Genomic DNA, 27,542 nt, shown 5'->3' on the forward strand with positions numbered 1-27,542 from the left:
GAGTCTTCTACTGTCCACAAGAGCCTTCTACTGTCCACAAGAGTCTTCTACTGTCCACAAGAGTCTTCTACTGTCCTCAAGAGTCTTCTACTGTCCACAAGAGTCTTCTACTGTGTCAAACACTTGCGCTTCCTGCTTGATTGGCCCCGGTGGCCATTTGTGGTGAATTTTATTTTCTGCGCACCATAGATTTTCTTGTGCGCACTGAGTGCGAGCGGTGCACTGCGGTGCACTGAGTGCGAGCGGTGCACTGAGTGCGCGCGGTGCACTGCGGTGCACTGAGTGCGCGCGGTGCACTGAGTGCGCGCGGTGCACTGAGTGCGCGCGGTGCACTGAGTGCGCGCGGTGCACTGAGTGCGAGCGGTGCACTGCGGTGCACTGAGTGCGAGCGGTGCACTGCGGTGCACTGAGTGCGAGCGGTGCACTGCGGTGCACTGAGTGCGAGCGGTGCACTGCGGTGCACTGAGTGCGCGCGGTGCACTGAGTGCGCGCGGTGCACTGAGTGCGCGCGGTGCACTGCGGTGCACTGAGTGCGAGCGGTGCACTGCGGTGCACTGAGTGCGAGCGGTGCACTGCGGTGCACTGAGTGCGAGCGGTGCACTGCGGTGCACTGAGTGCGAGCGGTGCACTGCGGTGCACTGAGTGCGAGCGGTGCACTGCGGTGCACTGAGTGCGAGCAGCTTAGAGGGAACAGTGCCATCTCTTGGGGAAATGTGGTAAAATGAACGGCCAGCCACAGTATTGTGAGTTTGAATCCCGACTCCGACATTTGCTGCATGTCCTCCTCTCTCTCTCATCATTCCCCTTTCTTTCTTTCTCATTCCATCTACTGTCTAATAAAGCCTATGGCTTTTTTTTTATTTTTTTATGTTTCAGTTCAATTCAAGAGCTTGTTTTTTGGAAGTCTGCCTTCATTTTTAATCTAAAATATTAAGAGATTAATATAATTAGAACATGTGACTTTTACCTCTTCAGGTCCAGAGCCAGAAGGAAGCCCTGAAGAAAAAGGTGATCTACTAAACACAGTCCTGTTCCTGCGGGTGGCGCTGTGGCTGACATCATGCTTGGGCCCTGTCATACCTGCACATGGGACCCCTGCACATGGGGGCCTCTTGCTGATGTGGGTGATGCTAATAGATCCATGGGGTGATGTTGGGGCCGCTCCAGATGCTCTTCTCCAGGGCCAAAAGTCACACATTCAACCACAAGCGCGAAAAGAGAACATTAAAGCTGCTGCAGGGGCAAGATCTGTGCACCTATTTATTATTGATGGTTATTATTGATGATGGTTATTATTGATGATGGTTATTATTGATGATGGTTATTATTGATGATGGTTATTATTGATGATGGTTATTATTGATGATGGTTATTATTGATGATTAGAATACCAGGAGTTTAAGGAAACAGATGGTTTGAATACTGAGTGAGGGCCCAGGGGAACAAACTTAAAAGAAAACTAAAAGAAAGTTGGAAAATGTTGAATGATAAAGTCAGGCTTAAATGCATTACTTTTAGTTTTTTGTTGTTGAATCTAATATGTACACAGTGGGGTTATGGAAAGAAGAATTTGTAAATCGATATTACTCAAAATGCCATAAAAATTCAAACTTTGCCCAATTTTTTTTTACTTAGGGGATTACAAATATTTCTGTTTTAATCGTGTGTTTTTTTCCCCAGGTTTTATTTTTTGACACGGATCAATGCGAAATATATGAAAAAGTTAAATAATTCAAAGTAGCCCTAGATTTTCTGGATGTACGTAAACTGAAAAAGTGGACAGTTAAAAAAAATACTAACAAAGCAAAAAAATAATTATTTTTGAAAGAATTGCGTGCAACTCGGAAATAAATCAACTTTACAATTGTTAACAGTGAATTTGAACATACTGTATTTATCTGGAGACAGATGTTGGTGGTTGGCTGGTGTTGATGAAACCTTACATACCGTTTATATCATAGAAATACATTACAAAATCATATTAAAGTCTAAATTAAAGTTAACAATTTTCAAAAATAGTATTGAAGTTATTGACATATTGATGATACAAGGTGATGACAGCAATGGACTATTCATAAAGTTACTGTAGTGAAAGTAACTGTGCCCACTACTATTCTATGCCAAAGTAAATCAAATAAAAAGTACACTTGCCACAATACTCGTTTCCATCGATTTTATTTAACCGTATAGACTTTCAAACAAACTTGTACAAATTGCAAAACAGCTTTTGGTAACACCTCATTGTAATACATTTATTCTGAAGTTTAGGAAATAAATTATGTAAATACAAGGTAAACACTGGGAAAAGAAAACAAAAATACAACCAAGTGTTTACCTCCAAGAGCAATCAAACCAAAGATGGATAAGTATATTAAAAATAATCAAAAAGAGGCAACAGTTTCTCAAAAGAGCAGCGGTTTGTGATAGTGTACTGTTAAATGCTATTTACCCTTTAACATCCTACACAGAAACAGACCTGTAAACTTCCATTTATTTATATAAAATCTGTTGTACATTACTTCAACACCAGGGGGCGCTATAAGTCAGATCCAACTCAGTCAAGACAAGATATGCAGCTTTCAAACACATTTTTGCATCTATAACATTGAGTCTTTTGTCCATAAATATACCTCAAATCAGTTAGTGAAATTAACAAGTGTCCCAAAATGGTGAAAAATATATATATTTGAAGAATTGATGGTAAAGCGCCTTCATCATCTTCACACGACATCGTCTTCAAGTGAGGGGGCGTTTGTGGCCTACGACTTCATGAACCATTTCTTACAAGTAGCTTCTCTAGATCCAGATTCAAGGTCAGGAGTACTTTGTTGGAGTATTGGCGTGTGCATGTCGGCGGTATAGGATAAGCGACCCGGCGTAAACGGATCTACGAGACACGGGAGAACGTGCAAACGCCGAACAAGGCCCCATCATATCAGGGGAATCGGACAACCTGTCATTTGGGACTAATGGTGCTGGTCGTCCTCGGGTTCTAATATACTTGTAAATATGCACAGGGAGAGCATTACGTCTCAGAAATAACCCGACAGCTTTATTAGTGACAGTGATAGTTATTTTCACATATTCTTCTGTCAGTGAACCTGCTCCTGTGCTGCTTCTGAGGTTATAAATGCACGCTAATGCTAATGTTGCTAACGGCTACATGAAACAAAAAACAAGAAAATCGACACTCAAATGACATTTTATAAGTTTTGTACTGTACTGTACTTGTCTGGGTCATAAATTAACTTAATTGGATCTGCATTTTGGATTTTGGAACAAAGTCACAGAAAAGGTAATTTTAAGGTCCGAGGTCCGACCCCTGAGGACGACCGCAGCACAGCATAAACATAACATCAAAGTGCTTCTCAATCGAGCCAATTGACCTGATTTTTTCTATTTCAAACGTGAACAGACAAATTAGTCCTGTCAATAAGACCCAAATGCCTGTAAACACCACCTCACTTGCAGACTTCCAGTGCTGCTCCAAAAAAAAAAAAAATTGTAAAAACTGTAAATTTGCTGAATTTCTTTCTTTTTTTTTTTTTTTTTTTTTTTACAAATATCATTTGTAATATCATATTTTTGTCTGATGTCTAATACATTTGAAGTCACATTTCAATCACGCTGGTCTTTTCACAGTCCTAACCCAATGAACCCTTCCAATGCCTTCTGCCCAACAGAACAGACAAACGGTTAGTGCACAACAACACGTGCACATGCAAAGGATTAAAACCTTAAAAAATACATGTGTTTTTCTGATTTAACATTGCACAGGAATCTCAGTCCGTTAAATACATCGGGAGGCGTCTCTACAGTTCAGAGCGATCAAGGCAAAAACAATATCATATCTATTGAACTTTCAGAAAAAAAGAAAAGAAAAAAAAAAAACACATTCTGACTTCCTCTCAAAAGAAGAGAAGACATGTCTTTAATATTATTATACAACACAGAACCTCAAAATTCAAAAGTCCACCACTGTAAGAATGGTTAATAATATCAAAAATACCGACGTTAACAGGCAAGAGAATGAATACACGGCGAATGTATGTACACGGACACATTAAGAAAAGAGCCGTCAGTGGAGGCTTGGTTAGATACGCCCCCTGGGTGATGCAGGGGGGGAGGGGGAGGAGCAGGAGAAGCTGGGGATTCACCTCTTCTTGGGGGCCTGGGCGGTGCGCGGGGGGGTCACCGGCCGGCCAGAGTTCACCCCACCGTACTGGTACTTGGCCTTCTTCTCCGACGGCTTTAGGATCTGAGGAGGCAGACGTGGAGGAGGTCAGAGGTAAGTAACGGTGTTCGAGTCTCACCACAAACACGGCAAAAGGGTCCGAAGTCAGATACCAATCCATGCCAAAACTAGATCCTCAGAAAAGGGACGAAATGTGACTTTTCCACATGGGAACGTAAAGCGAGTACGATTATTTAAGTCTGAAACCTTGAGCTAAAACAGTCCTCAAATAGTGGGGCGCGACCCGCCGTGGCCAGCGCGGAGAGCGGGGCGGGTGCTCCCTCGCGCCGTGATCACAACGCACCGTGCGCACGGGCCACGGTGCGCCGTGCTCCCCCGTACGCACTCCCCGTGCTCCCCCCCGTACGCACTCCCCGTGCTCCCCCCCGTACGCACTCCCCGTGCTCCCCCCGTACGCACTCCCCGTGCTCCCCCCGTACGCACTCCCCGTGCTCCCCCCCGTACGCACTCCCCGTGCTCCCCCGTACGCACTCCCCGTGCTCCCCCCCGTACGCACTCCCCGTGCTCCCCCCCGTACGCACTCCCCGTGCTCCCCCCGTACGCACTCCCCGTGCTCCCCCCCGTACGCACTCCCCGTGCTCCCCCCGTACGCACTCCCCGTGCTCCCCCGTACGCACTCCCCGTGCTCCCCCCGTACGCACTCCCCGTGCTCCCCCCGTACGCACTCCCCGTGCTCCCCCCGTACGCACTCCCCCGTACGAACTCCCTGTGCACCCCCCCGTACGCACTCCCCGTGCTTCGCGCCGCACCCGCCGCCTAATGTTGGCCTAATGCTCGTTGCTGAGAGAGTTTTTTAGCTTTTCAAACAATTACTGCCACAACGATGTATTGAAGCTTCAAAGCAACAAAAAGACGAAATGTAGGTTCCACAAGAGTCACATCCCATTTTGAGATGATCCCTTAATAAGTGGAAATGTGCCCAATGACTTCACAGTAAAGAGACAATGAAGCCGAGTGTGTTTTCTGCTTTAGCCGCAGCGTCACAAGATTGTACCGTATTTTCCGGACTATAAGTTGCACCTTTTTTCATAGTTTTGGCCGGGGTGCGACTTATATTTATACTACAGAGCGACTTATGTGATATTATTTGTTATTTTCACACTTGCAACCGCATTTCATTCTCTTGGTGTAGTGCTACTAGTATATGTAGTGCTACTTATGTTTTTTTCTTCTCCATTATGCATTTTTTGGCTGGTGCAGGCTGAACGTTCGCTTTGTTCCTGGTAAACAGAAGATGGGAAGTTTGGGTAATACAGCGCGAGTTGCACCAAAGGCCTGTGGCTCTGCTCATTTCACTGTTAAACACTGGAGTGGCTCTTTCATCTGCAGCGCTGGACAAAAAAAAAATGAAAATGAATTTGCTCTGCTTTAAGTGGATTATTTGTGAGTAAATGTTGTAATAATAATAATAATAATAATTAAAGCCGCAAGCGGCAATGATCGGCCCTCGCCACGCCGCCGCCGCCGCCACGCAGCACGAGGAGGGGGCGCTGACGCGCCCCAATTGTCCTTTTATTACATCTACTGCTGAATCTGTGACGCTGTCACATCTTCTCCCCTTTGTTTTACCATCAAAAAGCAATTTTATTTTGAATTCTTGGCAAAATGTGCGGCTTTGCCGCACAGACACCGTGACTCTTTGAATAAAAATGTGGATAACTTTTGATGGTCCACCCCTGAAGATGAGTCTCACCAAATTTCAGGTCAATATGTCTAACGCCCTGGGAGGAGTTCGTGAAAGTCTAAAGTGTAAACATGTTCTGGCGATTTCCCCATTGGAATAACATGGGAGGTTTTGGTCATCGTTACGGCAACGCCATAACAATTATGACATGGGTCTCATTGACTTTTTTGATGGGGCCAAAATCGAGTTGTGTGTCAAATTTCATATAATTTCGCAAAACTAAACATTTAACCTCCATATAAAATCTGTAGGGGGCGCTGTGGCGCCAAATTAATTAATTTCACTTCAAGTAGGTTTAGGGCAAAGAGTTTAACAACTGATTCTAATTTGACGCAATTCGGACTTTATCTGCGCAAACGGCAGAAATGTTAAATTTGGGAGATTTCTGAAATTCTTGCTACAGTTTGAGGCTTCGCCGCACAGAGACCGTGAGAGGTATCAATGTAATTTGGATAACTTTTGATGTCCCACTCCTCAGTAGCATTTTCACCAAATTCAAGCTTTTTAGGGCCAACGCCCTGGGAGGAGTTCGTAAAAGTACGACGTTTGGAAAAACTCCCGAGTCATGCTTAGCCATTTTTGAACCAATATGGCCGACATTTGGTTGGGCGGACGGCGTTGCCATAATAATATTTTTTACTTCTCTTGTCACCATCTACCTCTGCGCCAAATTTCATGATTCTACGATCATGGGTCATTTCCTATCTCTCAATGCATTTTTGGTACATTTGGGGGCGCTGACGCGCCAATTTTTTTTATTTTAGAAAAGGGAAATAGCCAGAATGTAGAGGCACGATTTTTAGAAGTGTGCAAATTTTTGTGACTTTTCGTCAATGTTCACTGGGTGAAAAATAAGGGGGTTTGTCCCGAGAAGAAGAAGAAGAAGAAAGAATAATATTCCGATGTGAAAACAATGTTTCCCATTTTTCAAATATCATAAACTATACATTTTCGGAACGCGCTCGCGCTTTCCTACCTCATGGTGTGGGTCCCTGGTCACTGACGGGTACTTTCGTTAATTTTGAGTGGGCTCCGCCCACTTTGTGTTCTTGGCCCTCTATACAGTAATAATGTTACATTTTTGCATTACATGCTTATATGCACGGAACATGCAAGAGATGGGGAACGTATTCGTGAGACACTTAGCGCAAAGCGGTCGTCATCCCAATGTAAAGTGCTCGTTTAGTGCGCAACGGTAATGTTCCATTTTCCTACTACTAATTAGTCTGCACGGGGCGTGCATGAGTGGAGGAGTGCGTTAGTGAGTGTTTGGAAGTGGGCGAGCGCTTCGCGCTCGATTTCGTGCGCACTACGTGCGCACTTTCGCAGCCGTGCTTTGCATGGGCCTACGAGATTAATAGGCCTCTCACCAGCTTGTGGCGCTCGGGCCTAATAATCATCATTATTATAAGACCTTGCTTTATGTTGCACATTAACGCTGAAGCAAGTTCCTACTTTGTGAATTGTTCACAGAAAATGGCAAATAAAACTGATTCTGATTCTAATAAAATAAAACATCTTTTCTGGTTGCATAAAACTACTATGGATTAATTAACATGACATTTTCAACCAAAACCTCACTAAAACTGAAAATAAATATTGACCAAATTGCTTTATTTCTTTTTTCTCCCCCAAAATGAACACTGAATTCAAATATCATCAAATCATCAAATCAATTTATTTTTGTAAGGCCCAAAATCACAACAACAGTTGCCTCTGAGGGCCACAGAAATAGAAGCGAGCTGCCCAGATACAGGATAAAGAATAAAGAGCCCTCACTAAAGGCCCTGGACAGTGACCCTGGCGCTGCAGGGGCCGCTGCAGGGGCCGCTGCAGGGGCCGCTGCAGGGGCCGCTGCAGGGGCCGCTGCAGGGGCCGCTCACCTGGAAGGAGCACATGAGGGACTCGTCCACGCTCATCATGCCGCCTGCGTTGTCGAACTCTCCGCAGTAGTTGGGTGCAGAGAACAGGGTGACCAGCTGGCGTTTGGCAAAGAACTCGTATCCATCCTCCACAACCTGTCGGAAGCACAGCGTTATTCCACTGCCCAGAGAAATCAATACAAGCTAAAAAACTAATCATGAGCCAGCTCCAGAGCCTGGCTGTGCCGTCACACAGAGTATAGTGCAGCGGCGTCGCCATGGTAAAGCTCGTTACAGTCTGGTGAGCTGTGCTGCCCCTGAGTGCCACTAAACACCAGGCTGAAAAGGCCATTCAACTGTTCTAAAGTTTGAAACTGAAGTCAGGTTTATGCCATAGGAGCTTATGTAAAATGCAAGTTTTAAAATATATATTACAAGTAGGTCGTATCTTCGAAATCAGAACTGTTCTCTGGACTACACAGACTATTGCTGACTATTATATACACTTATTGTGTGTGGTGTGTGTGGTGTGTGGTGGTGTGTGGTGTGTGTTGTGGCGTGTGGCGTGTGGTGTGTGGTGTGTGGTGTGTGGTGTGTGTTGTGTGTTGTGTGTTGTGTGTTGTGTGTTGTGTGTTGTGTGTTGTGTGGTGTGTGGTGTGTGTGTGTGCAGAGAGCAGCCAACACAAAGTGAAATGAATATATGCAGGTTTGAATTCAGTCTTAATGTTTAAGGATGCACTTATTATTGCTCAGATAACATGTGCCCTCTGTATTTGACCCAATCCTTAACCTGTCAGGAGCAGCCCCGCCCAGGGGCCCTTGTGCAGATCTAGAGTCTGGTTTGGGCAGGACTAACTACCTGGAGGATTAGCCTGCCACTCAGACTTTATCTATCCTTGAGATTTGGCGACAGGCGGCTTGTGTTCAGTGTGAATGACGCAGTGGAGAGGCAGAAGAGGTCGTGAGGTCGTGAGAGCTTGTTTTAGGAGCTTTTGTTTGTAGAGTTTGCATCTCCAGTCACCAGAAGGGGAGCGCTCTGATTATTTTATTACCTTGAGTCATTTAATCCATATATTGAATTAAAACCGTGTGAATCTGTGGCGTTTGGAGCGCACAGAACTGTGTGGCGCTTGTTTCACACGGGGCTTGTTTCGGCACGGCGCCCACAGTCATTAATCACAAGAGGAGAAAGAGCTCAGTTTACTCCAAAATACTATATTTTTCCATCGTTGTCACTACAGCCCACCCCTATTTTCAACATGCATATTTTATCTGTGATAGTCATGCACAGCAGTTAGCTTAGCTTTATTTTAGCCTTGTGTAAATGAACATAAATGCATCCTTTTTTGGCCAAAGGCTGTAATAATCCTATTCTTTCTGTCCCTTTATGTGACACCATGAAGCGTTCAGGACTATAGTTTGTTTATAAAAGTCCTCTCCACAGTTCATCAGCGCCACCTGCTGTTGGAGAAAAACATTACGTCGTTGCCACATATTTGTCGCTGCAGTGAGATATTATATTGTGGGAAACGCAAGGACACGTGAGAAGATGTGGAGAGACAAACTGTCCCCCTGACTCAGAGATGGGGCTGTGGAGGTCGCCATGGAGAAAGAGCCTCACACAAAGAGCCTCATGTGTCCTGGGAATCAAACTGTTTTCCCCATCAGAAGCTGAACACTCTGCCACATCGCTATATTTTCTGATTGATTTAAAAACTATTCTTGTTTTTTCTGTCAGATGATTTGCCAATAGGAAAGAGAAGAAGTTAAAGTACCCAATGTCTTTCATGTAACAATCTGTTTAGCCCCAGTACAGATATCATGTAAAAGCATCTATTCAGGTGAAAATGAGACCACTGTCTGGTGTTTGCTAATTACAGAGTGGAGCAGGAAGTGCAGCCTTAGCATGCTAGTGGTTAGCTTTACCATGACGGAATACTCGCGGTGGCCTCTGAAAGTTATGAAAAGTGCTTATAAAATCATTAGTGAATATTTAAGATGCTCAGAAGGCATTAGGCAAGTGAGCGACATGTGGAATCCTGCAAAGAGTTTAAAATTAACTAGTTCTGTTTTTAATTTAGAGCCGCAGCGCGCGGCCAAACAAGCCATGTTATTTTTGTAACGGCCGCGCGCCGCGGCTCCTGAAACTGCGCCGCTATTTGACCGCGTTTTAGCGCCATTTTAGACCGCGCCGGGTTAAGGTTAGGGTTAGGGTTAAGGTTAAGGTTAGGGTTAAGGTTAGGGTTAAGGTTAGGGTTAAGGTTAAGGTTAGGGTTAAGGTTAGGGTTAAGGTTAGGGTTAAGGTTAGGGTTAGCCATGAGGCTATAACGGGCTATAAGGGAAATGCCGCGGTCCCTGAAACTGCGCGGTCAAATGGCCGTGACTCTCCAGCCACGGCCTTTAATTTATGTTTCAAAGACGAAAAATCAGGTACAAATTATGGGTTAAAATAATAATAATAATGTACTGAGTAAAGTATTCTGAAAGACATCAATTCAAGACTTAAACGAACAGTAACTTTCTGCCATACACTGGAAGATTATAGCCAAAGGAAGAACATTTCCATCATAAAAAACATCAAAAAACTTAATGAAATTATGATTTAATTTTTTTTTTTTTTTGGGCTAAAATGTACTGGGGTTTTGAGTAAATAAATCTAAACTTGTCAACGCCACCAAACCAGTGTTCTTAACTCAAGCCACCTTTGACCTCTAACATTGCCAACGCTCTGCCCTGCTTAAGCCCCGCCCCCGGGCGTGGTCACCTGGTGCGCTCGGCAGATGAGGTCCAGGTCGTGGCGGTTCAGGAACTTGCTGACCACATCTGCCCCGAAGGTGAAGGAGACTCCGCGGTCGTTCTCTCCCCAGCCCTGGACGTCCTTATCCGGGTCGGACCACAGCAGGTCACACAGCAGGCCTGGGGAACGGTCAAGCACAAGGGTCAAAGGTCGTAAGTGAACCGCTCAAGGTCGTGTCTTCCTTGGGTCACTTTCTACATAAAAGATGTGACCCGTGTGGTTTACTTTAGACATCTACAAACATCTTCCGACGTGCATAAGATTTTTGTATTTTTTTAGCAGTTCATATGAGAGTTAACTAAACCTGGATTATTAAAATGTATCAGGCAGAATATTTGTCACAAATGTATTTCTCTCTCTACACCCATTTCCTTTACTTTATGGCTAGACTAATCATGACTAGTCAACTATACAAAATATTCTTATTTTGGAAACTAGGAAACTGAGGCAAATTAAGTTACAATACATTTTGTTCAGAATCTAAGACGTGTGCTGGAAATGCGCGGCTGTGACTGGGTCTTCCTACAATTAGACGTTTGTCAGATTCGCTGTGCGCCCCCAGGAAGTTTTGTTTATGCCCTAATTTAGTCCAATTTAATGTTGATTTATCCAAGGATTTGTTTTGGTCCTGGCACAAGATTTAAGTGAGCCCATAAAGGCTTTTACAAGGGCATAAACAACAGTTCAACAGTCCTTTTATTACAGTCCCAACAACTAAACTAGGATTTCTCTGGTGAAGTCAATGTTGTATTGTAGACTTATACTGTCGTTTGATGTTATTCTTTCAAATCGATGTAACCGGCAACTAATTAGAAGTGAAGAGTTTGTTTCAAGACTCGTGGTTGTATTTGTGACACTGTTTGTCTTGAGTAAATTATGCTATATATTGTTAAATGTCACTTATTGTTATAAAGCTGCTTTTACAAATCATCATTTTCCTTAATTTCCATAATTTTCCTTATTATAAGATGCATTGGCATCAACGTTATTTCATCAGTTAGGCATTTCTTTATCAGAACTGGTACTAGCATGCCATCTACAGGCAGCAGAGGAAATTACTATGCAGAAATAAATAATACAAAAGCAAGCTAACCACAGTTCTAATGAACGTGAAAAGCAGAAAAGCTCAGAACAATCTGGTGATGGTTTATGGACTTGTAAACAGCCCAGGAGACCAACCCTATATCGATCTTTGACTTTACAGTGTTTCTGTGAGAGAAGAGGACCTTGCAAACAGAATCAATGAAACAAGCTCAAAATGACTTCAGGTGTTTTTGAGGAGGGAACAATGTGAGAACATGGAGCATAATGGGTGTCAAACGTTTCATAGCCCTATAAGTTACACTTGTAACAACTAGTGGTGCACCGATATATTGGTACAGTACCGATATTGGCAGATATTCACCTCATTGTAATATGAGAGTAATATCTGCTGCTGGACTCTAACAGAACAGGCTGTAAACTTTAATCCAGTCTTTATTCTGAGGCAAAAGACTAAAATTAAATATAAGCGCCACAAAAACACAATGTTTATTTCAGACATTATACGACTAGTTACATTTAAATCCCATCATTATGGTTTGATTTTTAGTCGGCCTCCTTGAATGCGATGATGTTCCATAAATAAGTGTGAGAATATGAACGTGAGCAGAAAGTACCTGTGTCTGGTACATCTGTGGGCCTCATGATCCTGCGGATCTGCTCCATGGACTGCAGATCAGGGGACAAACCTACAGCACATTCAGAACACAGTTAGATTCAGGCTCACAGTAAAAGGACATAGTAAGTGGGAGTAAAAGTGCTGGTTGCCTCCGTGGCAGCAGAAGATCTTCTCATCGATGATTGCAGCGATGGGCAGGCAGTTGAAGCAGTCTGTGAAGGTCTTCCACAGTTTGATGTTGAATCGGCGTTTACCTGAAGCAAAAAAACAATACAACAATACGGTCAGTAAGCACTTGTATATGAAATAAGAACATTTTAGTCTATTTTCAATGCATAGTTAAGTTATGTATCATTTCAATCCATCCCAGACCACAGAAGCACTGTTAGCAAAGGGTCATGGTCCAATTAGGGAGGGGACGATTCTCCAGAAGGTGGTCCGATGTGTGCCCTGTATTTTCATTTTAGAGTGCAAGGGAAAGTTTAATTTTTTTAAGGTTTAAGGGTTTTATTTTCTGTCACTTTTTATTTGACGTAAATTGACCCAGGAATGACTAAGACACACCTTCACACGCGGAGCATCTCAGTGCAAAAACGCAATCATTTTTAAAGACATTATCTTCAGATTTGTCTGTAGAAAACACATTTGACAGGCATAATTGGTAGTAAAATAGAGGAGAGGAGAGCTGTGTGTGTTCTTTTCTGAGGAGCAGAGAGGAGGAGGCGGACCTGCTGCTGAGAACCCGTGTGTCCAGTCGTGACAAAACCATATCGTCCCATCCCTGCTTCCAATAGCTTTTAAGAAGGCTAAAAATCACCAAAATGTGTTAACAAAACAATCCATAATGAACAAGTCGCATTTAGAATTAAATTGAGCTTAAGACAAACGTGATTGATATGAATAATTATTGTATTTAACTGGAGATTATCATTTATTTTATTCATTTTGCATGCAACCAAATTTAAAGAAAGCAAATTCATTAGATTTTGCCTTTGTAGGTGGAGTTCTGATGTGACTCAGGTTTAGCAGGTGATTTAACAGAACACGGTGAAGCTCGTGCAATGACAATAAAGAGGTTCTGATTGGGATTGCAGTGAACACAATGCTGCACCATGAGTCACATGTTGATCATTTAGGACCGCAGCAACAACACCTCGTCTCACTGTGCAGCACCACATAAAGACGCCCCTGGACTTTATTTTTTACTTTTACTAAAAAATGTTAAGTGATGAGGACCATGAAAGTATCCAGAGTGTCCCGCCCTCTCACTGCAGCTCATCTGCTCTACGCCTCCTCTTCTCTCTCTATCTTACTACTACTTATTACAATGGGATTGTTATTTATCTAATTTATATATACAGTGATCCCTCATTTATCGCGGGGGTTACGTTCCAAGAAGAACCCGCGGGAGTCGAAATCCGCGAAGTAGAAACCTTTATTTTTTTACAGTTATTATACAATGAAATACTCCATAAAACATTGACGCTCACACGCGCGCTCTCACCGGCCTCGCAAACTTCAATTTGGCAAGTGGTTTTACGTACGTGTGCATATTAATCCAATAAGTTATTGACACACAGGTAGAGAAGACGTGGAGAGACTGTTTAGCCAATCAGAATGCAGAACACAATGCATGATGAAACTCCGCGAAGCAGCGAGACCGCGAAAAGTGAACCGCGATATAGCGAAGGATCACTGTAAACCATAGAGAAGCTACTTAAAATATGAGTTTGACGATGTTTTTTTAAATCCTCATGATCCTGCCACACTACATCCACCAGGGGCATACCTCATGATCCTGCCACACTACATCCACCAGGGGCATACCTCATGATCCTGCCACACTACATCCACCAGGGGCATACCTCATGATCCTGCCACACTACATCCACCAGGGGCATACCTCATGATCCTGCCACACTACGTCCACCAGGGGCATACCTCCTGATCCTGCCACACTACATCCACCAGGGGCATACCTCATGATCCTGCCACACTACATCCACCAGGGGCATACCTCATGATCCTGCCACACTACATCCACCAGGGGCATACCTCATGATCCTGCCACACTACATCCACCAGGGGCATACCTCATGATCCTGCCACACTACGTCCACCAGGGGCATACCTCCTGATCCTGCCACACTACGTCCACCAGGGGCATACCTCATGATCCTGCCACACTACATCCACCAGGGGCATACCTCATGATCCTGCCACACTACGTCCACCAGGGGCATACCTCATGATCCTGCCACACTACATCCACCAGGGGCATACCTCATGATCCTGCCACACTACATCCACCAGGGGCATACCTCATGATCCTGCCACACTACGTCCACCAGGGGCATACCTCCTGATCCTGCCACACTACATCCACCAGGGGCATACCTCATGATCCTGCCACACTACATCCACCAGGGGCATACCTCCTGATCCTGCCACACTACATCCACCAGGGGCATACCTCATGATCCTGCCACACTACGTCCACCAGGGGCATACCTCCTGATCCTGCCACACTACATCCACCAGGGGCATACCTCATGATCCTGTCACACTACATCCACCAGGGGCATACCTCATGATCCTGCCACACTACGTCCACCAGGGGCATACCTCATGATCCTGCCACGCTACATCCACCAGGGGCATACCTCATGATCCTGCCACACTACATCCACCAGGGGCATACCTCCTGATCCTGCCACACTACATCCACCAGGGGCATACCTCATGATCCTGCCACACTACGTCCACCAGGGGCATACCTCATGATCCTGCCACACTACATCCACCAGGGGCATACCTCATGATCCTGCCACACTACATCCACCAGGGGCATACCTCATGATCCTGCCACACTACATCCACCAGGGGCATACCTCCTGATCCTGCCACACTACGTCCACCAGGGGCATACCTCATGATCCTGCCACACTACATCCACCAGGGGCATACCTCATGATCCTGCCACACTACGTCCACCAGGGGCATACCTCATGATCCTGCCACACTACGTCCACCAGGGGCATACCTCCTGATCCTGCCACACTACGTCCACCAGGGGCATACCTCATGATCCTGCCACACTACGTCCACCAGGGGCATACCTCATGATCCTGCCACACTACATCCACCAGGGGCATACCTCATGATCCTGCCACACTACATCCACCAGGGGCATACCTCATGATCCTGCCACACTACGTCCACCAGGGGCATACCTCCTGATCCTGCCACACTACATCCACCAGGGGCATACCTCATGATCCTGCCACACTACATCCACCAGGGGCATACCTCATGATCCTGCCACACTACATCCACCAGGGGCATACCTCATGATCCTGCCACACTACATCCACCAGGGGCATACCTCATGATCCTGCCACACTACATCCACCAGGGGCATACCTCATGATCCTGCCACACTACGTCCACCAGGGGCATACCTCCTGATCCTGCCACACTACGTCCACCAGGGGCATACCTCTGGTCGTTGCTAAGTAAAGAATTACTAGAACCACTTAGAATCACAGTGGTAAATACAAGCACTGCCGTCACCAAGAGAAAACTGTAGGACTCTCACTCATTTAGGTGATTTACTTCGTCTGATCAGAAAACGGAGCATGGGCTTTGTAATTGGCTCTTAGCTCTGTGGCAAAGTAAATAACCTCTTCACTGCTGCTCACGGCTGTTTATTTTGGCAATTCCTTTCTGCCCCACATATGCTACCACATATGTTTCTTCAATTGCACTGACATAATTTTAGGGTGCATTTGCGACGGTCATAATTTTTCGAGCCCTGTATTCGGTTTCTTTGAGACACTCACACTCGTCGTAGAAGCCATAGATGCGGTTGATGGAGGCGCACTCGTGGTTGCCCCTCAGGAGGAAGAAGTTCTCGGGGTACTTGATCTTGTAGGCCAGCAGAAGGCAGATGGTCTCCAGGGACTGCTTCCCCCGGTCCACGTAGTCTCCCAGGAACAGGTAGTTGGCCTCGGGAGGGAAACCGCCGTATTCAAAGAGCCGCAGCAGGTCTGTGTACTGGCCGTGGATGTCTCCTGTGGACACGGAGGGACAAACAGGGCATTTAAACAGACGCTTCTTCACGTTGGGTCTCTGAAACTAGGGAACGGATCATGGTGAATGGGGTTTGGTTAGGGTTGCAATAAAAAAAATACTGCAACATTTCCCTCGATATACACCCTACACCTAATTACATATCATGTTCAGTAAAAAAAAAAACAATTAATAAATAATAACAGTATTGTGTTATCAAAAGGTTTATTTTTTGTTCGTGGAGCCTTTGTTTGAAAGTTGTTTCTCTGTTGTCACTGTGCAGAGCTTAGCTTAGCAAACAAGCTAACGGCAGAAGGTGATAAAGGACACTTCAACTCTACTTTATAATAATGAGTAACACATTGTATTGAAGGAGAGAAGGTTCAACTGTGTGTGATCCAAACATCTGTATCAGTGATAAATGTGAGTTTATCTGATTTTCTGCTGTGGTTTACTTGATTTTCAGGTAAATATTTAGTACCATCGTACACTTTGATATTTGTGATTAAACTGTAACAGCGCTTTCACATTTTAGATGTGTTTTGAGCTTTGACAGAAGGAAATGACACTCCAGAATGTTGTGATGTCCTCTGCATAACTTCTATTATTTTGTGGGACATTTTGCAGCATCTTTTACAGCACTGCCACCTACTTGTTAAATGTCTGACAATCAAAAGCTGATTGGCCAAATGATAGTGCTTCAAACAAAGTCATGAGCCCAGTGAAATGAGCCGTGGAGGAGGACGACCAGATGTGGGCCAATAAAATACACCTGTGGGTTTCATTTGCAGCCTCCTCCAGGGAACTGAAGGTCAGGCCAGGCTTTCAGACATCACGCCACTTCATCTACTGATTGAGAGATACTGCCTTTTATATCCTCCACCGGGTTCACAAACTCGCTTATTCAGGCCAATAGTGCTTACTGTGAACTCGATATTTAGACGAGTCCAACAGAAACGTGTTAAGCATGTCTTAAAATATCAGACAAATGTGAAATGTTTGTGTAAATGAATCACAAAAGTGCAGAAATATCACCTATACCCTTATTTGAACGTTTACAACATGACTTTTTTTTTAATATATAGCTCTTTTTGTAGCATCTATTACTTTAAACGACATCTACAACTTTCACAATATTATATACATTTCGATGCATTCACTTCTTGTATGAAAACCCAAAAGCGTCTCTAGTCACAGATTATTGTTGAAATTCCATGCATTCTCTGGTGCTATAACTTTTTTTACAACAACTTTACAACTGTGCAGCGCATGGACTGGACACTGAGCAAAAGGACACTTACATATGGATTTATATTTTGTGGCTCAAGCTGTTGTTGTCTTTGGCTGACTAGTGTGTGTGCATGCGTGTACTGTGTGTGTACTGCGCGTACGGTGTGTACCGTGTTTGCAGCTGCAGTCGGAGAGCCCAAAACATCATCCAAGCCCAAATGTTTGTACAAGAAAAGACTCGATTTGAAGGAATCTAAACACAGATAACAACAGTAACCAGCAGCATTGAAGTTGCTTGGAACTTAAGTCCATTTTTGCTACATTACATATAATTTCTGCTTTTTCTATTCCGATGAGCGCGTTGAACTTTGAAAAGTCAAACCAAAAGCCCACGTAAGGCCCGCACCAGCGCCTTGTGTGTTTGTTTGCAGAGGGCGTGGCTGGAACTGCAGCCTGGAAACAGAAGATTACAGAGGCCAAGAGGCAACTGCACACAGCTATTCTCAGATTTAACTTCTCGGGCAAATCTGTGGCCAACCAAACCTGCCTGTCTTAAATGTTGCGGAATTCTCTGAAAACGCTTTAGTATAATTGCATTCAGAAATACAGACTGGGGTTATCCCTTATGTGTCTGGCCTGTCGGAAAAACTGCAGAGAATTTTTAGACAACACGAAGTCCCTGTTTATTTTAAACCAGGAAACACTTTAAGACAAAAACTGGTTCACCCTAAGGACAAGTTGCCGACTCAAAAACAGAGCAATGTAGTTTATTCGATCCAATGCAGTGAAGAAAGCTGTAAAGAACGTTACATAGGTGAGACGAAACAGCCTCTACACAAGAGGCTCTATCAGCACAGAAGAAATACTAGTTCAGGACCTCAGAGTGCCGTGCATCTCCATCTTGAAGCCTCTAATCACTCGTTTGAAGACGGTGAGGTGAAGGTTTTAAGCAGGAGAAAAGATGGTTTGAAAGAGGAGTCAAGGAAGCTATTTTTGTTAAAAAAGAAAGACCTTCTTTAAACAGAAATGGAGGGCTAAGGTTTAATCTTCCTGTTATTTATAATGGGTTACTGAACCCCTGGAAAGGTAGAGGACCAGGACAAGGACATTTAGATGCTAATCAGGTACTCAGGGTGGTTGAGCCAGGGTCTCACAAAGACAAAGAGGATTCTAATAGCCCATTAAAATTCTGAATAGGCTCGGTAGATACAGGGGGAAGTTTCTGTTGAAACAAACAACTCTTTCTACTTCAGGAAGGCTCCTCCCAATGGGTGGGTCTTACCACAGAACAGTATTAATATCGGAGTTCCCGATCTAAATTCTGTTATTGACAATGACTCTTGGATGAGAGTCGAAACGTCTATTTTTTCAAACTGAGTCCAGATGACTACAACTGAAGCTTTTTCTACTGGGGTTAGGGTTCCACCTGGTTACCTTTATGAATCTGCAGTTTGAGTAACAATGGCACCAAGTGATGATGTCATTACAGTCAGTTATTCTTGTCCCTTTTAGCCACAAGATAAATTTGGCAATGTTCTTTCTTTCAAACACAGCTCCTCGCACGAAGAGTCATCCCATCCCGACATTTTGACATGATCAGATCTAGAACATTATCTCGCGTGCGGCCTCTAAACGCGCAGCTAAAATGGGTCAGCGAGGAGAGAGCGGTGACGTTAGCCGAGCACGTGGGCGCACAACATGATCTGTGGATGTGGTGAATTATTGAAGGCGTGGCATTGTTGTCTCGTTACTGTGTGCGATCATGCCGGAAAAGTCTACCGTTAGATTGAGAGGTTAAAGGGATGTAATCGGCCCTAAGATAAAGAGGAAAGTGGAGACGCAAGAGCCGGGCTGAAACTAAAGTGTGACTTCAGGACAGAGCTAACAAAAAAAAAGGTACAGAAATAAATACTTTTAGTACTACAACTGCCATTGTTGTGGATGGGCAATGGTCTATGCCTTAAAAGGGGACATATTATGCTGTTATTCCAGGTTCTTAGTATTGATCTAGTAGTAGAGGTAGATCATCATTTTACATTTTGTTCATTTTAAAACGGCGGTGAGCTAGAGAGCGTGAGCCAGGGAGCGCGAGCCGGGGAGAGCGAGCCGGGGAGTGCGAGCCGGGGAGAGCGAGCCGGGGAGAGCGAGCCGGGGAGAGCGAGCCGGGGAGAGCGAGCCGGGGAGAGCGAGCCGGGGAGAGCGAGCCGGGGAGTGCGAGCCGGGGAGTGCGAGCCGGGGAGAGCGAGCCGGGGAGCGCGAGCCGGGGAGCGCGAGCCGGGGAGCGCGAGCCAGGGAGCGCGAGCAAGGGAGCGTGAGCCAGGGAGCGTGAGCCAGGGAGCGTGAGCCAGGGAGCGTGAGCCAGGGAGCGTGAGCCAGGGAGCGTGAGCCAGGGAGCGTGAGCCAGGGAGCGTGAGCCAGGGAGAGTGAGCCAGGGAGAGTGAGCCAGGGAGAGTGAGCCAGGGAGCGGGAGCCAGGGAGCGGGAGCGTGAGCCAGGGAGCGTGAGCCAGGGAGAGTGAGCCAGGGAGAGGGAGCCAGGGAGCGAGAGCCAGGGAGCGGGAGCCAGGGAGCGAGAGCCAGGGAGCGGGAGCGTGAGCCAGGGAGCGGGAGCGTGAGCCAGGGAGAGTGAGCCAGGGAGAGTGAGCCAGGGAGCGGGAGCCAGGGAGCGGGAGCGTGAGCCAGGGAGCGTGAGCCAGGGAGCGTGAGCCAGGGAGCGTGAGCCAGGGAGAGGGAGCCAGGGAGCGAGAGCCAGGGAGCGGGAGCGTGAGCCAGGGAGAGTGAGCCAGGGAGCGGGAGCGTGAGCCAGGGAGAGTGAGCCAGGGAGAGTGAGCCAGGGAGCGGGAGCCAGGGAGCGGGAGCGTGAGCCAGGGAGCGTGAGCCAGGGAGCGTGAGCCAGGGAGAGTGAGCCAGGGAGAGGGAGCCAGGGAGCGAGAGCGTGAGCCAGGGAGAGTGAGCCAGGGAGCGGGAGCGTGAGCCAGGGAGCGTGAGCCAGGGAGAGTGAGCCAAGGTTATGTTTTTCCTTTATTAAAATAAGAAAATGGTCCATAGAAATTGCCCTTGAAAATTGGCTACTGCCATCAACCATCGGCTGCCCAAACTTTGAGGCGTCGGCCAAGGAAAAACCCATTTCAGTCGAGCGCTAACTTCTACCCACCTTTTGTACGTTTTTGTGTGAGTGGCGGTTGAGGGGCCCTGGGTGCAAAAAAAGCAGGCCCCACACACCAGTCTAGGGCTGGGCAGTATGACAAATTGAAGTGAAGTCACGGCTGACTGCTGCTCTTTAAAACATAACTCATAAACATGAAGGGCGGATACAAGGCTATAAAGTCTGTATTATTATGGGCATACAGTCTTTTTCAGTATTTCATGATGTAGCCTTTTTTTCACATCATCGATTATTAAAGACATGAATTAATCAAATTGATCGCCCAGCCCCACACCAGTATGTCACATATTTAACTACTATAGTATATTACCTATACCGCCATTCTCAAATTGTGGAACACTTGGTGGTGTGCAGGCTTTATATAAAAAAGGTACTATAAAAGTCCTGTTGTAAAGGACCAGAGCAAGCGGTTTAGAGAACCAACCAGAACAGATACATTACATTTAGTTCTTACCAAGTATACATCATAAAAGGACACACGTGCATAGTTTGTATTGTGATTGGCCTTTAAATATGCACTTACAAACCTTTACTTTGACGTCTCATGTTTTAGAAATAATGTATAGTAGTCACTCTTCAGAGAAACAACTATAATGAGCTTGTTGTGTAGTCAGACTTGTCCTGGGGCAGGCTGATGAAGCGCGGTTGCCATTTTCTGCCAACAGCTCCTCCAACTACGACCGATCGTTTGAAACAAGGTACCGTATTTTCCTCACTATAAGGTGCACTGGATTATAAAGTGACCTGTCAATGAATGGTTTATTTTTGATCATTTTTCATATATAAAAAGGCGCACCGGACTATAAGGCGCATTAAGCGAAACAAAACGTGTACCACACAAAATCGCTTCGAGGTCAGTAAGCACCACCAGAATGAATTCATATATAAAAGGTAAACTGGATTTTTGAGAAAATTAAAAGCTTTCAAGTGCGCCTTATAGTGTGGAAAACACGGTAGGGGTGCAGAGCTGATAGCAAGTTTCAAACCGCCCGTGGTTTAGTCAGCAATCACCAGCGAATACTTCCCGTTTAGTCTGACTTTGAAATGAAAATGAAGTGCTCCATCTGGCGCCGCGTCAGCAGTTCTGTTTGGTGACTGAACGGTAAAGAGCATGTTGTGCGTTAAAGCGTGGGGAGCCGCTCTTTACTCTTCATCAGGGTGTGTTTTTTGAAAAGGTGAAGCGCTGAGTCACCCTCACGCCACATGCTCGCTTGAACTCTACTGACCACGGCTCGCTCTGGTACTTCAGATGAATAAACAAGGAGGTAAACAAGAGCGAAACCTGCCGCGGTAGAGTGAAGCTAAAACAAGGCTGTGCACTTTCTAACAGTCTGGTTTAACTTGAATAAATGATTTAACGGTCTAAGAGGAAGGTCAGCGCAGTGGAAGAAAGCCTTTGTTCTTTCGGGTTCTTTTGCTTGGAACATGCTGCAGGAAGACAAGAAATGGACTGAGGTCTTGTCCTTAAATGTCTTTCAAACCAAGTTGGAGATGGCATCAATAATATGCAAATGTTATTTTAATGTTCCTGTTCGTTGGACCTGTGTGTCTTATGCTACTTCTAATATTCCTTTTCCAACACCTTTATTTGCAGCTTTATAAAATAAAATACAATTAAAATAAATAAATGCTTGCTATTTTAAAAAACAACAATCACAATATAATGTTTTTGATAATTTATCCACTTCTACCCCCGAGGTTTCGTGGAGATCTGAACACTTACAAGTTCAAATGTAGTGACACGTTTGTTATTCTTCACTCTCTTGTTTGTTTCATTAGACTGGCACAGACCAGCTCATGCCCTATTCTCTGGTGTGGTTACATAAGAACAGGCAGATCGAGGCAGAGCGGCTCCAGAGCAAAGGGATGCTGCTGCAGGAGGCGTGCGGGGCCAGGCTGTGGGCTCCGCTGCTGTGGGCTCCGCTGCTGTGGGCTCCGCTGCTGTGGGCTCCGCTGCTGTGGGCTCCGCTGCTGTGGGCGCCGCTGCTGTGGGCGCCGCTGCTGTGGGCTCCGCTGCTGTGGGCTCCGCTGCTGTGGGCTCCGCTGCTGTGGGCTCCGCTGCTGTGGGCTCCGCTGCTGTGGGCTCCGCTGCTGTGGGCTCCGCTGCTGTGGGCTCTGCTGCTGTGGGCGGGAGCGATGGCCATCATCCCCTCTCCACACTAATGTATAAAGTACTGCTGACAATCCTTTAGTCAAATGTGTGGTATTAAATCTTCAAGCATGTTTTTCATAACGTTGGCTACTTCTTTAGATTATTACATTGTTTTGTTTTTTTCCATTTGCACTTGTTTTGAGGACATTTTCAACATCAGGTACATTGCTGCTTTCATGATGTAGAATTTGCTGGTGCATTAACCTCAGGCAGGAACTACTTGGACTTGAAATTCTGAAATGTTGAACCTGATGATTTCTCTTAAAGGTTGAATGGACGATTTTTTTGGCACAAATCTAAGTCTTATTTCCTCGTGGCATGGACTGCCGATTAGTCCTGCCACGTATCAATCATAAAACGCACCTACCGCTCACCTGCAGCTGCGTGTGTCTCGTCCCCACGTTTCCGCGTGCCTAAGCGCATGGATCTATCATAATATAGTTCCCTCAGTGTACGGGACAAAATGAAGACGGAGAAAGACGGTTCGAACTGAAGCAGAAGTGGACAGAAATCTACGGGAGACGAGAGATGCGATCCGTTGAGCTAATAAACAAACGCACATGTGTGTTGTATCAGTCCACACGGGGGAGTGGCATGTGCCGAAAAATCGTCCATTGCGCCTTTAAATACCAGACCTAAGAACTCATTGTACATCAACAAACAAAACACTATTACACCAATCCACAGACAAGCTTTTAGACTATGTGGGGCATCAAGCTCTTCATGGTAAAGGGAACGATGGTTGAGCTAAAACTAGTGCATAATCACGTCTTTGGTAAAGACACTTCACCCACACTGTGATAATCAGAGGATAATCCGAGAGGAGGCCAACTGTAGCATTCTGAGAAGCAATTACCCTTCAATATAGATCCAGTTCTAGAGAGGTGAAGTGACGCAGAGAGAGAGTGTTACTGACCGCAGATCTTGAGCGGGGCCTCCAGCTCCAGCAGGATGGGCTGGCTCAGGAAGATCTCCCTGGACTTGATGCACAGGCCCCGCACCTCGGCCTCCGTCATCTGAACTATCTTCCCGGGACGACATCCACGCACTGCAACACAACAACACCCACTGTCAGGACTAGAACAGTTTAAAGAGAGGGGGGAAAAACAAACAAAGTGATAATAATACAATAGACAGAATAAATCAATGACCTGAGAATTGTCTCGTTTCAAAACAGCTTCTGAAGCACATTTTATCCTCAAACATTTGCCACTCGAAACACACTATTTATTTTCCCCGCTTACAGATTGTGTGTTGACAACTTTAGCCAAAAAAAAAAAGAAGACACAAATAATGCACTGTAAAAACGTTGCCCACTTCATTTGATTCAATGGTTTGTTTTTTAGTAATATTAAAAGTTCTGGTTTGGTCAAATAAAAGTATCTGTATAGCAGGCCATTTTATCAACTGTAACACCATTGATTGTTTTTGACAGTCATATATTGGACCAATGGTTCAAGGTACCAAGTAAACAAAAGGGGAGACCATCAAGGGACTATCGCAATAGACCATCGCCTCTCATGGATGTTTGTGCCTGTGCAACGTGCCCGACACAGCTTTGGTGAACAGAGCACTGAGAGTGATAAAGTCACATCTGTTTTTCTGCAGTACAGATACATATACTGTTAAAGTAGCTCTAAGGGTGAAAAAAAGACCACTGTGCGCTGTCTGTGTCTAATAATAGCGCGGTTAGCATGGATGTTGTAGCTTTCCCGTGATGTGTAATTGGTTGTAGCTGCAAAGTTTTTTTCTTTCTGGTGCTCGTCACAACTTTAAATTCTAATAACCAGGTGTGATTGGATAATTCAACGTCTTTTTCCATCAACAAAAGGAATAAAGCTGCATTTCCAAGTCAAACAGTGAGGTCATCATATGTGAGCGCTGTAAAGCCCGGTGAAACCATCTTTAAACAAATCCTTCAGCGAATTATGGTATTATGTAATAACCAACTATTTTAGTGCCTTAAAGCTAGACGCCCACAAAGCGCTCTCTGAAGCAGAAGCTGCAGCGTGGACAAAATGCACTCTATGTCTAATTCTCATCACTACAATAAGCCTTTAGAGCAGGGTGTATGTCGTGGTTACATACTACATGCTGGCAGGGCGGTCAGCACACTTACACTCACAGCAGGAGGGTCCCTGGACTGTGGTTTTATCCTTCAGTGAACATGTGGGTTAACCCTAACCCGCTGGGTTCTTCCGTCAAGAGCTGAAGATACCATCACTTCTTTCTAAACTTGGCAGATGATCTGAATCATTTAAGTGGTGATGATCAAATGTACAGACTTAATTTTACTCAAATTAATGATTTGTCTTATTAAAAACAAATAAAGGCTTTCACTATTCAGTTCCTCAACCTACACAATACAGACTTAATAACTGCCATTAACACAGAAAAAAAATCATATTTCTTCCTCTAAGGCCTAAACTCTGATCACTGATGATTAGAAATGACTGAATCTCGATAAATTGATTAATTAAAATCAAATGTTATTACCGTCCTAGCCTATGGTTATATCTTATATCAATCTTCAATACTATGTTTCATTCTCTGTATAGGTAGTTACTTGCGCACAAGGCCAAAGGAAAGATTAGTCACTTCACAGCAGACTGGTTCTGTGTATAGAATAAAAGCATGAGCTACAGCACGGGCACCATCTGTGCAGAGTCCAGACTGAGGTCATCATGAGAATGCAAGCACATGGTTATAATGTGTCAACAAAATACATTAAAAACAGAACAATATGGGCTGTAGTGCAGTTATAGATATGACCAGAATATGTCCTGTCCTGTCCTGTCCTGTCCTGTCCTGTCCTGTCCTGTCCTCCGAGCGAGGGGCAGGGCGAAGGGCCGAGCGAGGGGCAGGGCGGGGCGGGGGGCCGCGCTGGAGCGTAAAGCAGCAACTCAGCACGAGCCGAAGGTGGAGCCACGGAAAACACAAACTCAAAGGAGGAGAGAAAGAGAAAGGAGGAGACAGGTAGTGCCAGAGCGTAATATAAACAGTAAACACGGTTTTATTCTTCACAAAACTGTTTGCTGTTGGCGTGAGTCAAAGGAAAGTGACTTTCTCAAGTTCTTTTTCATGTGACTCATGTGAAAGGCTCTAAAAGTCTCCTAAACTAACTCTGTGTCCACTCAGAGGACAGAGAAGTGTGGGCTTATTGTCCTGGAGCTAAGAGGATGAAGCGATGCTAACCTGCTGCTGCTGCTGCTACACCTGCTGCTGCACCTGCTGCTACACCTGCTGCTGCACCTGCTGCTACACCTGCTGCTGCACCTGCTGCTGCACCTGCTGCTGCACCTGCTGTTACACCTGCTGCTGCACCTGCTGCTGCACCTGCTGCTGCACCTGCTGTTTCACCTGCTGCTACACCTGCTGCTACACCTGCTGCTACACCTGCTGCTGCACCTGCTGTTTCACCTGCTGCTACACCTGCTGCTGCACCTGCCGTTACACTGTCTTTTTATGTGTCACTGACACATAAAAACAGTGCACACAAATCAAATGTCTTTAAACAGAGGTTTACAGGTCAAGTTAGTTCAGTAAATAAGAGCAAATATTATTAAAATAACTTATAATAGATCAAAAGAAAGGGCTAACTAAAAGTGGTCCACAAGAATACACAGCTGAAGTAAACACAGCAGTGGAACGAGCACAACACGCTGTTCCAACGCACTGTTTATTCTTCACTTAGCTGAAAGTAAACCTTATGAGTATCATTAGTTCATAAATACGGCAGTGTCACTCAGGTTTAATGCTCAGGGGCAAACTCGGGCGCCGTCAAGATTTGATTGGGGAACTTTTAATGATCATTACTCACTCCTAATACAGACTTTTAATAATAGCCAATCAAACAATAAAACAGTTGACCATCTTTCTTCGAGGTCTGAACTCTGCTCCAAACCAAACGTTTTACTGACATATCGATTAAAAAGACCAAAGCTGACCAGACTAACCGAGCCTCAATCTCAAACTTGATCGACTGCACATACTTGAACCTAAACCGGGACATCTACAGTCATATTTTAGCACATTTCTGAACGGCCAACACCGCCCACACGCAGTTGCAGCGTCTTTGTATATCTAATCATCGCCATTAATAATCCTCCAGAAAAGTTCAACGACGTTATCCTGATGTTTACTCTGCCCTTCACCTAGAAAACAGTCAAGAGGACGGTCATGGGGGGCCAGAGCGGAGCCGAGTCACCCCCAAAAAAGGCAACGTTAGACACAAGTGGAGCAGGGAAATCGTTTATTTGTGTCTCGTTCTACTGGAGGGATTATCGAGCCGTTTTGAACTATTTCAACTAAGACATCATCAACTTTAATAGTTGTTAGGGCAAATAAAATAAATAGTGCATTTCCGGTAACATTGGAAAAAAAAGGTAGCTAGGTTGGATTTTTTTTTTTAATATGTATTTTAAAATCCTGGCACAGGTTTTGCACAGATTGCTTTTCTCAGAAGTGAGCGCTTCGCATTGAAGTGGCCTTATTGGTTTGCAGATATTGAATAAAATAGTTCTCTACATCTATACTAGTCCAACCACAGGAAAAGAGCCATTAGCAAACAACTTTTTAAAAAAAAGTTTAGTAATTACCGCTCTGTTGCGGTCCCGCGCCATTTTTCTGATTGTCACTACAAGATGTGAGCACTTTTTGACCGTCAC

The 27,542-nt window shown here is 45.1% G+C and overlaps 1 protein-coding gene across 1 annotated transcript in view; it reads right to left on the reverse strand.

Annotated features, from left to right (window-relative positions):
* Nucleotides 1–2,158: 2,158 nt before the first annotated feature.
* LOC140370204 (serine/threonine-protein phosphatase PP1-beta catalytic subunit) overlaps nucleotides 2,159–27,542 on the reverse strand; it is a 29,888-nt gene continuing 4,504 nt past the window's right edge. The window contains exons 2-8 of the mRNA XM_072457246.1: nucleotides 23,792–23,923; nucleotides 16,101–16,331; nucleotides 12,408–12,512; nucleotides 12,257–12,328; nucleotides 10,566–10,717; nucleotides 7,823–7,957; nucleotides 2,159–4,258 (exon numbers count right to left, since the gene is read on the reverse strand). Of these exons, the coding sequence (XP_072313347.1) occupies nucleotides 4,154–4,258; nucleotides 7,823–7,957; nucleotides 10,566–10,717; nucleotides 12,257–12,328; nucleotides 12,408–12,512; nucleotides 16,101–16,331; nucleotides 23,792–23,923 (932 nt within the window). The 3' untranslated portion in view covers nucleotides 2,159–4,153. The remainder of the gene's footprint in view (nucleotides 4,259–7,822; nucleotides 7,958–10,565; nucleotides 10,718–12,256; nucleotides 12,329–12,407; nucleotides 12,513–16,100; nucleotides 16,332–23,791; nucleotides 23,924–27,542) is intronic.

This window comes from Eucyclogobius newberryi, unplaced genomic scaffold, assembly GCF_026437365.1.
Source record: "Eucyclogobius newberryi isolate DKJ021-1_F unplaced genomic scaffold, fEucNew1.0.hap1 SCAF_21, whole genome shotgun sequence".
Lineage (NCBI taxonomy): Eukaryota > Metazoa > Chordata > Actinopteri > Gobiiformes > Gobiidae > Eucyclogobius > Eucyclogobius newberryi.